The 9411-nt window shown below is 38.8% G+C and overlaps 1 protein-coding gene across 2 annotated transcripts; it reads left to right on the top strand.

Moving 5' to 3' along the window:
• The first annotated feature begins 4187 nt into the window (after positions 1–4187).
• Positions 4188–9411, top strand: LOC137738298 (uncharacterized). Of its 2 annotated transcripts, none has more exons than XM_068477940.1 (10): positions 4188–4549; positions 4881–4929; positions 5054–5271; positions 5781–5892; positions 6664–6741; positions 6830–6959; positions 7063–7616; positions 7735–7880; positions 8338–8421; positions 8783–9411. In XM_068477940.1, exons 2-10 carry the CDS (start codon positions 4909–4911, stop codon positions 8889–8891), a joined length of 1452 nt encoding a protein of 483 aa, XP_068334041.1. In that variant the 5' UTR covers positions 4188–4549; positions 4881–4908; the 3' UTR covers positions 8892–9411. The 2 variants fall into 2 exon arrangements, with proteins under 2 accessions (XP_068334041.1, XP_068334048.1); XM_068477947.1 differs by having other exon boundaries at positions 4189–4549; positions 6836–6959; positions 8783–9408.

The raw sequence follows: 9411 nt of genomic DNA, 5'->3' as shown, positions 1-9411 counted from the left end.
GGCTCCAATGGGTATTGGCACTTCATGGGGATGGAAAGGCATATTGCAGGGATGAAAAGTTTTGAAAAGGGGGATCCGGTGGAGGGTGGGAGATGGACGGAGTATTCGTATTCTAAAGGATCCATGGTTGCCTACACTGCGCACGTTCCTACCCATTTCACGGTTGGAATACATGCCATTGGTGGTGGGGGATTTGGTGGGTGGGGGGGGGGGGGGGGGGGGGGGGGGGGTTGGTTGTGGAATTGGTCCATGGTTGAACTTTGTTTTAATGAAGAGGAAGCACATATCATTCTAAGTATGCCAGTTAGTAAGTTTGGGTGTCCTGATCGATTGATTTGGCATTATACGCGGAATGGGAATTACTTTGTTTAGTATGGTTATATGGTGGCTCAGGAAATGAATAAAAATGGAGAGCTGGGGAGGGAGGGTGGGGGATAAACAAGTACGGATCATGTTATTGATCCTATTTGGAGGATATATGGCGGTTGAATGTTCCTCCTAAGCTTCGTCACTTTATTTGGAAAGGGTGTAAAAATGTTCTTGCTGTGAGATCTAATTTACAACGACGGGGTGTTTATTTGGCGAATGAATGTCCACATTGTTGGGAGGATATTGAGACACAGGTTCATATATTTTTCAAATGTCCTTTTTCTCATGTGTTTTGGTTTGGGTCTCCTTTGCAGTTGGATGTGATGTTAGTGGAGGGGGATGATTTCTTGGCATGTTGGAAATGGATGTTGGCAAAATATGGTGCGGTGGAGGAGGGTGATAGGTTGATGAGTTGGGTGATATGTGGTTTATGGAGGATTTGGAAGTGTAGGAATATTACGGTTTTTGAGAAATCTATGGTGGAGCCGAGTATGGCGCTGGAGTTGTTGAAAAAGCAATGGGGGGAGATTGATGAGTGTGATTAGGATAAGGAGCTGTCTACCTGCAGCAGAAAACAAAGGGGGACGTTGCCTACTTGTAGCGAACAACAAGGAAGGGATGAGGGGGATCATGATCAGTGGAAAAAGCCTCATTTTCAAGCCATTAAACTTAAATGTGATGGCTTGGCTTAATCAAATGCGTAAGGGAAGTTTTGGTTGGGTGGGTAGAGATTTTGCGGGGGCGTTTAAAGCAGCTGGAGGTGTGGGGAATGTTTACTGCGAATCAAGTTTGATGGCGAAAGCGGAGGCAGTGCGAGCTGCTTTGGTTGGCATGCGTGGAGAGGGGATTTGGGTGTGTTCAAATTGAAACAGATTCAAAGGTTCTAGTGGACATGCTCACTGGTGGTATACAATTGGCGGCTAATGTGTAGGGTATTTTATGGGATATTTATCATCTCAAACAACAATTAAGTTAAGTTGAGTTTCTTTTTACCCCGCATGTTTGCAATAGGGCTGCACATTTAGTGGCGGCTTATGTTATGCGAGTGGGGGGATGTCATCTATGGGATTACTTTGAACCGGAATGGTTATTTAATACTCTGGCTTATGATGTAAACATTTCAATTCGTCTCTAATAAAGTTCTACTCTTTGGAAAAAAAAAAAAGATTAAAGGGGTGTGGGAGTGGGATAAGTCTCACATTGGGTTAGTAATAATGTGGTTATTTAAATTGACATTTAGTTAGAGTCGAGCCTAAGACCTGTCATTTAAAAGTGAAGAGGAATACCACTAGACTATAGTTCTAAGTGGCAAAAGATTAACATATTAGTATACCACAAAATAAATAGATCTTTACATAAGTAACATATCGAATATTAAGAAAGATCAACAAATTGCATGTACAAAAAAATTAAAAATATTCAAAAACTTGTAAAATATATAAATTTTCAAAGTTATTCCAATTTAAAAAATATCAAATATTCTCATCTGTTTGATAATCTAAACTATCTATTAATAAAACTATTTTTGTCAACCAAAATACAATGAAAATACTATTTAGTCTTCTATCATGCAAAAAAATTGATGGACAATAATGTAATTTCACATATCTAAATTTTAATTTTTTTTTATTGAATCCTCATCTACAGGTGATGTTAAGATATATCTAATATTTATAAATAAATAAAAAAAGCCCTCATATTCCCACCACGTTATCTCGCTCCCTTCCTTCTTTCCATTTTAAAAACAAAAATAAAAAAGTATTCATACACAAAGTGTGTAAGCATATGCTAGTTACATATTAAAAAAAAAAAACTCTCATTGTTAACCAAAACACTATTGAATTACCATTCTAAACCTCTAATCAAAACTGAATTTTGTCGAGCCAAACCTCTAATGTAATTTCACACAACCAAAATTTTGCTGTTTTTTTAAATCTCACCTAAACATTATTTTAACATATCTTTAATTAAAAAATTAAATAAAAAAAACCTGTCTCCCTTTCCTCCCCACTCCCACATCATCTCTATTTCTCTCTCATTCCATTTTAAAAACAAAAATTAAAAATATTCACACAGTGTGTGGGCATGTGTTAGTCAAATTCTATGGCCACACATATTTTCTTGGAAAACAATAGAGTTTGCCAAAGACAAAAAACTTGACTTGAAAGGAGGCCGTGCTTCTTGGGCTTGGAGCAGTCTCATCAGTGGTAGGGATCTGATTCGGGAAGGTTCTCATTGGCAAATTTTGGGGGGTCAGGAGGTGCGGGTTTGGGTGGATAGGTGGTTGCCATCTTTGCCCCTTGGACATCCTTTGCCGCTTGGCTCGGTCGTGGTTACTCCAAGCCTGCGGGTTAGTGCGCTTATGTGTCTGGCTTCGAGGCAGTGGAACCTTAGCTTCTTGCAGCATTTCATCTCGGTGAGGGATCTGCAGGCTATTGAGGATACACCGCTTGGTGATTTAAGTCGCAAGGATCGGCTTGTCTGGGATTTTAGCAAGAATGACTGCTACTCGGTCAAGTCGGGTTATTGGTGGTTGCAATGTAGATCGACTGAGTTGAGGGATACTCGGCTAGCTACTGCCCGTTGTGTCCCCAAGGTATTATGGAAAGTTATTTGGAAGCTGGAGGTGCCCTCTAAGTTGCGACATTTTCTGTGGCTTACTGTGCACAATTGTCTTCCTACTTGTGCTGCTCTTTTCCGCCGAAGGTCCTCACCATCCACAGCCTGTCCTATTTGCTGTTGCCATGTCGAAACCATTGAGCACCTTTTTCTTTATTGCTCTTGGGTTGAGCCTATTTGGTTTGGAGGTGCATTGAATTATAAAGTTGACCGGTCTACTCTTCCTGCTTGGGGGGATTAGCTTCAGGCAGTTTTGTCTCTATCTTTTTGTAACTCCTTTAATGCCAAGTGGAGGCAATCTTATATTGCTTTTACTTGTTGGTGCATTTGGAAGGCTCACTGTGATTTTGTGTTCAATAGGGTGCCTATTAATCCTTCTAAAGTCCTAGTTGCTGTCTTGTCCGCTTTGGGTTATTTTTTAGGTGCGAAGGCGGTTTTGGGGCCTGGCAGACTGGGCGGGATTGGATGGGCGGCCCAGGTTTCTCGGTGGTGTGCTCCGGCCTCTCCTTTTTTGAAGATTAATGTGGATGCTAGTTGGTCCAAGGTCTCTAAATTGGGCTTTGCTGGGGTGATTGTGCGGGATGAGGGCAGGAGGTTTGTGGCTGCCGCGAGGTATTCTCTCAGAGCTTCTTCCGCTGCTACTGCGGAGGCTATGGCGTTGCTGAGTGGGTGTGAGTTGGGAGTTGCTTTAGGTGTTAATTTTGTCATTATGGAATCGTACTCACTTGAAGCTATTAATTGTCTTTCTTGTTCTCTGTCTATAGGCAGTTGGGAGTCTTTCCCTGTGTTGGCTTGGGTCAAGCAGCTGGGGGGGGGGGAGTTTTAGAACTGTAGCTGGTCTTGGGTGCCCAAATCAACTAATGGTGTGGCGCATGAACTTGCGTCGGCTGGTTTTTTGGAGATGAATGATGTTGTTTGGGTCGATTGGCCCCCATCTTTGTTGGTCTTTGTTTTGAATAATGATGGTCTGCCATATCCACATTAATTTGGGTGTGGTGGTGATTGGGGTGACACTTCCACTTGGTGGAGGGGTCTTTATAGCCTTACCCTGTTCACTACTTGTATGTTTTCTTGGTGTCTGCCTCTCTGTAGGCTTCTAGTAATGCATTTAGTTGGCGTTCAAAAAAAAAAAAAAAAAACTTGACTTGAAAATATAAAATTGAGAAGGAAAAAATGAAAATAAATGAAAGAAAAAAAAAAAAAAAAAAGGGTGAAATTGGGTAACCATTTGGAAGGAACTAGAATGATCGATGTAGCATCTAAATTTCCATTTTCGAATAATATATACTTACTGATGAAATGTATTTAACCAAAAATGCGACTCTCCCTTTACAGTAACCGGTCGAACCCCCCATAGCTATACAAATTAAGGCTGGCAGATTCTCTCTTCTGGAATTCTGATCGCATCGTATCCATTTGTCCTCCATTGAACTTGGTTTTCGATATTTAGGGCTTGAAGCAGAGGAATCGGAATCGCACTTTTAGCGGCTTCGCACAGATCATCTTCGATTTCAGAGTTCTCAAGATTTGCGATCGGCGTTTTGGTTGAAGGGAATTTCAGGTGAGTAGTTTGGTTCTTATTTTTCAGTTTATAGAAATTTGGGATTCGAATAGTTTACGGAATGAAATTTATGCATTCAGACTGTGGAATCGGCATTTGATTGGCCAATTTGAAAATTAGGGCGCAAATGCAATGCCAAATCCATGGAATCGAGCTGAGCCTAGAGGGGTTTTGTTTGTAATTGTTTGATTTGAGGAAAATTGCAGATTTTGCGCAGTTCTTTCAGTCCAGGATAATAAAAATTAGGGATTTTTTCTTTGGTGTGATTTTCTCTATTCGTAATTGTTCAGCATAATCAAAATTAGGGTTTTTTGTGTGTGGTGATTTTCAGGTGCGTAATTGTTTATTTCGAAAGGGAAATGCGCGGATATGATAGAGATGTAAGCAAATACCCAATCTTCATCGGTCTACTTATTATTTGTATGTAAATTTTTTATCTTGATACTCTATTATTTTTTTTTGTAGAAATTAGTTTGACAATTTTTCGCTGTTGTTTTTGCATAGGAATATGGTCAGTCAGGCAATGAATATGAGGACTATGAGGATGAAGAGGATGGCGAAGAGTCTGAAGAGGAAGATCCAAAGCCTACCAAGGAAGCATTGAAATACCTTGAGTTTAGAGAACGCATCAAAGAACAAGTACGAAAGAAGCTGAAGAAGGAGGAAACTGGTTCTTCTTTGGCCAACGCTAGTGATAAAAAGAAGAAGCTCCCCAATGACAAGTGAGTAACTACTGTATAACTGCCATTTTTTCTTCGTGGAAAATCCATGCTCAGTGTAAGATAAAGGACACGGTTCTGTTTGTTTCTAGTACTATGTTCAATACTTCCTTATTGTAAGTAACCGATGTCTATTTTATGAACACTATTTGGCCTTATTATCTGAAGTTGTAGGGAAGCAGTAACTGATGCAACTAAAATAGTTTTGTAATGTATTGATGGGCTTACATTCTACCAGAAACTGTAACGATATGTGTTTTATAGCTGCAATTTCTAGGACAGGCCATTTTTTTCCCAGGGATATCACACCTTGAAAGTAATGTAGAGACAATGAAGATACATTCTGAAGAGTTGCTACCCTTGCTTTATTTGCAGTTCCTTGTATTCTTTTTTTGTGACGAGGTTGTCAGACAGATGATTTATTTCATAGTTTTTCTGTGGACATTATACTGGTAACTGGGAAGCTGAAGTTTTAAAATTAATTTTAAATTGTTTCCCTGCTTATTCTGCAGTTTTGGATCTTTCTTTGGCCCATCTCAACCAGTTATTGCTGAGAGAGTGATTCAAGAAAGAAAGTCGTTAGAAATCCAGCACCTGACGTCTAGCGCAACCAACTCTGTCCATGTGTGTATTATTACTCCCCCTTTTTGATAGAGCTCATAAATTTCATAACATTACTTGCTCACATTGACTTTTTGGCTAGCTGTCATATACATTTGGTCTACGCTTTACACATGTATGAGCCCAGTTATGCTGTCCCGATCCCAAAATAATTATGAGATAGTTTTGGCCCTGTAATGTTTGTGTTATGTTGTATCTTGTTATTTGTGGAAAGTTGGGGGAACTTTTAGTTTGTTCAAAGACATGGATTTGACATGTATTTATTCAGCTTTGCATGTGGTGTAATTTACAACATTGTGCTCGAACCATTTTGGAGTTGTTTCTACTTTCCTCCTCTTTTCCTTGGTTCTACTTTTAAATTTGATGAAAGGGTTACTGATGACTCGCTTCTTGGTGAGGGTCAGGGATCCTGTTTCCAGATACACTATATGGGTTTATATCTTAAAACTTTGTGACTTATTTGGCATGCCTGATTTGTTCTTGCTGCTTATCTTGTTTAATCTTTAACCTTGCTTGTAGCTGCTTCTTTTTACGCACCACAAAAATATTTTCTTGGAACTCTATTTTATGATCATGCAAATGCTTACAAATATTTTATACATGCCTAAAATCTTGTTGCAGATAAATATTTTGTTGCTTTTTTATTTTCTTTTTAAACACAAAAACATGTCTATAAGTTTGTTCATGCCATATTACTGTTTATGCATTGAGAAATTTGAAGCATTCTTCCTGTGTTGTAGTGCATTTGTTTGATGATCTCACTTGCCTCTGCAGAAAAGGAAGAGCTCTGGTTCAACCTCTGCTGGATCGAAATCTGGATCATATGATCAGAATCCCAAAGTCATTAATGAGGTACTTGGAGCAAATTGTTCTTGTTGGTGTTTTACCTCTGAATTAGTCTTCTAGCTGCCTTATTTTGTGCTAATGGAATTTCTGGAAGGTGCAGGTTAAGACTAAAGTACAAAAGATTAAGGATACAAGAGATTACTCTTTTTTATATTCTGACAATGCAGAGCCCCCTGCTTCTGCAAAGGATCGCCCCCCTCAAAATGCCTCTCTTCCAAATTCTGGTGTGTTGCTATCTATTACCTCTTATCTGGGTCTTAATTTATGGGTCATTGAACGTTCTATTTTCATTGAGGAACTTATACAGGTTTTTTGTTGATGTTAAAGAGGTGCGGTCTAGTCAAATGGCGACAAGTAAATTACCTTCAGCAAATAATGTTAGACATGTGCCTTCGGCAAATAATGGTAGACATGTGCCTTCGGCAAATAATGGTAGACATGTGCCTTCAGCAAATAATGGTAGACATGTATCTTCAGCAAATAATGGCAGAGATGTACCTGGCCGTCGTGATGAAAGGAAACCAGTATCTATGAACGGACAGATGCATTCTAAAGTGGGGCCCAATAAGTTGAGTTCTTCCAGTAGACGACCTGATGCAACATCAATGGGCTCTAGAAAACAGCTTGGTAGTAACAGTGGAAATGGCCCTGGCCGGCCTCTAGAGACAAAAAGATTGCCGTCTAAGATGCCTGCTTCAACGACTGAGAGGAAAGCTTCTACACCAGGCCTGAAGAATCCCATGTCTGGTGTGCCCAGACCACCTCCTTCAAAGTTGCAGTCATCCATTCCAAGGCCGCAGTTGCAACAAAAAAAAGAAGTACGAGAACCTAATAAGCCCAAAGTGTTACTGAAAGAGTCATCAGGATTGTCAAGACCTCAGGTATAAATCCCACCATCTGCTACATATTTTTCTTTCCTTTGAATGGTAATTTTCCAGAGACCTACTTCTCTATTCTTTCTGTAAGTGCATAATATATGTTTCCTTTCATGGAATTTAGCACGTAAACAAGCCACAAATGCAAAGGCAAATCTCATCACGTTCTGTGTCTCAAGAGCGTCGTCCCAAAAAGAAGCCTATGAGACAGCACCCTGATGATGATGACCCGGATCTGGATTTTAGAAGTGAGATCAGAAAATTGTTTCGGTGAGTAATTTTTTTTTTAATTCATTTTCTTTTAATTTTTAAATGGTTCTAAAGCCTGAGGTTGATTTCAAAATTGAGTCTTGCTGAAATGACATTAGTTTACTGGATGCAGTTTAGCTCTTTTTGATGAATTCATGATTAACGATGTAAAAGCTAAATGCCCACCAAAAATGTTTGTCTATATTTCATTTGTTACGTTGAATATATTCAAATTTGAAGCTTGAGGGTTTTTAGCTTGGTGACATGCCTGATGCTAACAAATTGGAAATTATGGATTGAATTTGTAAATATCAGAGATTGAAAGTTGCCTGGTGTTGGCCATTACAAGACCTCAGCGTATTGGGAGATGCCCATTACAAGAATTATCATCTTTGTTTGGAGTTTTGGTGGTTAACTGTGATTTATTGTTCTAATTATTAATCTGCAAATTATAATGATCAATCTGAAATGCTTGCAGTCAACCAGAAAGATATGCTAGCGACGACGATGATAGTGATATGGAGGCAAACTTTGAGGATATTATGAGGGAGGAGAGACGAAGGTAAGTAGGGTGTTTCCCTTAATTTCATGATACTTAATTTTCCATTTTCATTTCCGTAAAATATCATATGCATTATGTGGTTCCTTAACACTAATTGTACTCGTCATTTAGTACTAGGTCTAGTGGTATTTTTCTTCACTTGTAAGTAAGAGGTCTTAGGTTCGATTCTCGCCAAAGGTGAACTTGAATCACATTATTGCTAGCCCATTGTGAGGTTAAGCCCACCCTCTCTTCCTTGGTGTAGACAATATCGTTTGTTAAAAAAAAAAAAAAAAAAAAAAAACACTCTAATTGTACTTGTGTCAAATATACAATGTACATGGTCGTGTATGAGCCTTTCTGTTTTGTTGCGATGTTGCAGTGCACTAATCGCAAGAAAGGAGGACGAAGAGGAGGCTAGGAAGATAGAAGAAGAAGAAAGGAGGGAACGGATGGCGAAATTAAATCGCAAGCGTAAGCTCGGTCATTAGAGTGACTATAGGAAGGGAAGTGGAATTCTTTTCGCCTCACTTGAAAAAAAAAAAAAAAATGAATGAGAAAAATTCTTTGGTCAATTCAAGTCTCACCGCCGTTGAAGTTTGCCCGTTCTGAAGTGAAATTGATGTTATGCGACTAAATTATGCTGAAGCTATAGGGGATTTTTCGTTGCTCATTTAAATGTATTTCTTAGAATGTAGAATATGTTGTGATATAAATTAAAGCACACGTGGGATTGCGTAAATTCTTAGCAGGTTTGATTTACTTTTTATATTAGTGATTTTTTTTTATTAGGATTTGTATTACTTTGAGAGTAAGTGTTTTTATCTCATAGTTTTTTTTATAAAGAAAGGTACGGGCGCAAAGGAGAATACATATCTATGAAATTCCTCATTTCTCTCTCTATGCAACTTGTAGGAAAAATAGGCCATAATATGTTATCAACACGCTCCTGATGTTGTTATAAGAAATTTTACAACAAAACAATTTGCTAGATCGCAATCCAAGATCCAA

The sequence above is a fragment of the Pyrus communis genome, chromosome 1 (genome assembly GCF_963583255.1).
Source record: "Pyrus communis chromosome 1, drPyrComm1.1, whole genome shotgun sequence".
NCBI classification, from domain to species: Eukaryota; Viridiplantae; Streptophyta; class Magnoliopsida; order Rosales; family Rosaceae; genus Pyrus; species Pyrus communis.
Note: the sequence above shows the minus strand (reverse complement) of the source record. Positions and strands in the feature narration are given on the sequence as shown.

Excerpts from the sequence above, each read along its gene's own strand:
- LOC137738298 (XM_068477940.1), top strand. The coding sequence starts at position 4,909 with ATGCGCGGATATGATAGAGAT. Across the intron at positions 5,272-5,780 it reads AAGAAGCTCCCCAATGACAA|TTTTGGATCTTTCTTTGGCC; the intron begins GTGAGTAACTAC and ends CTTATTCTGCAG. Across the intron at positions 6,960-7,062 it reads TGCCTCTCTTCCAAATTCTG|AGGTGCGGTCTAGTCAAATG; the intron begins GTGTGTTGCTAT and ends TTGATGTTAAAG.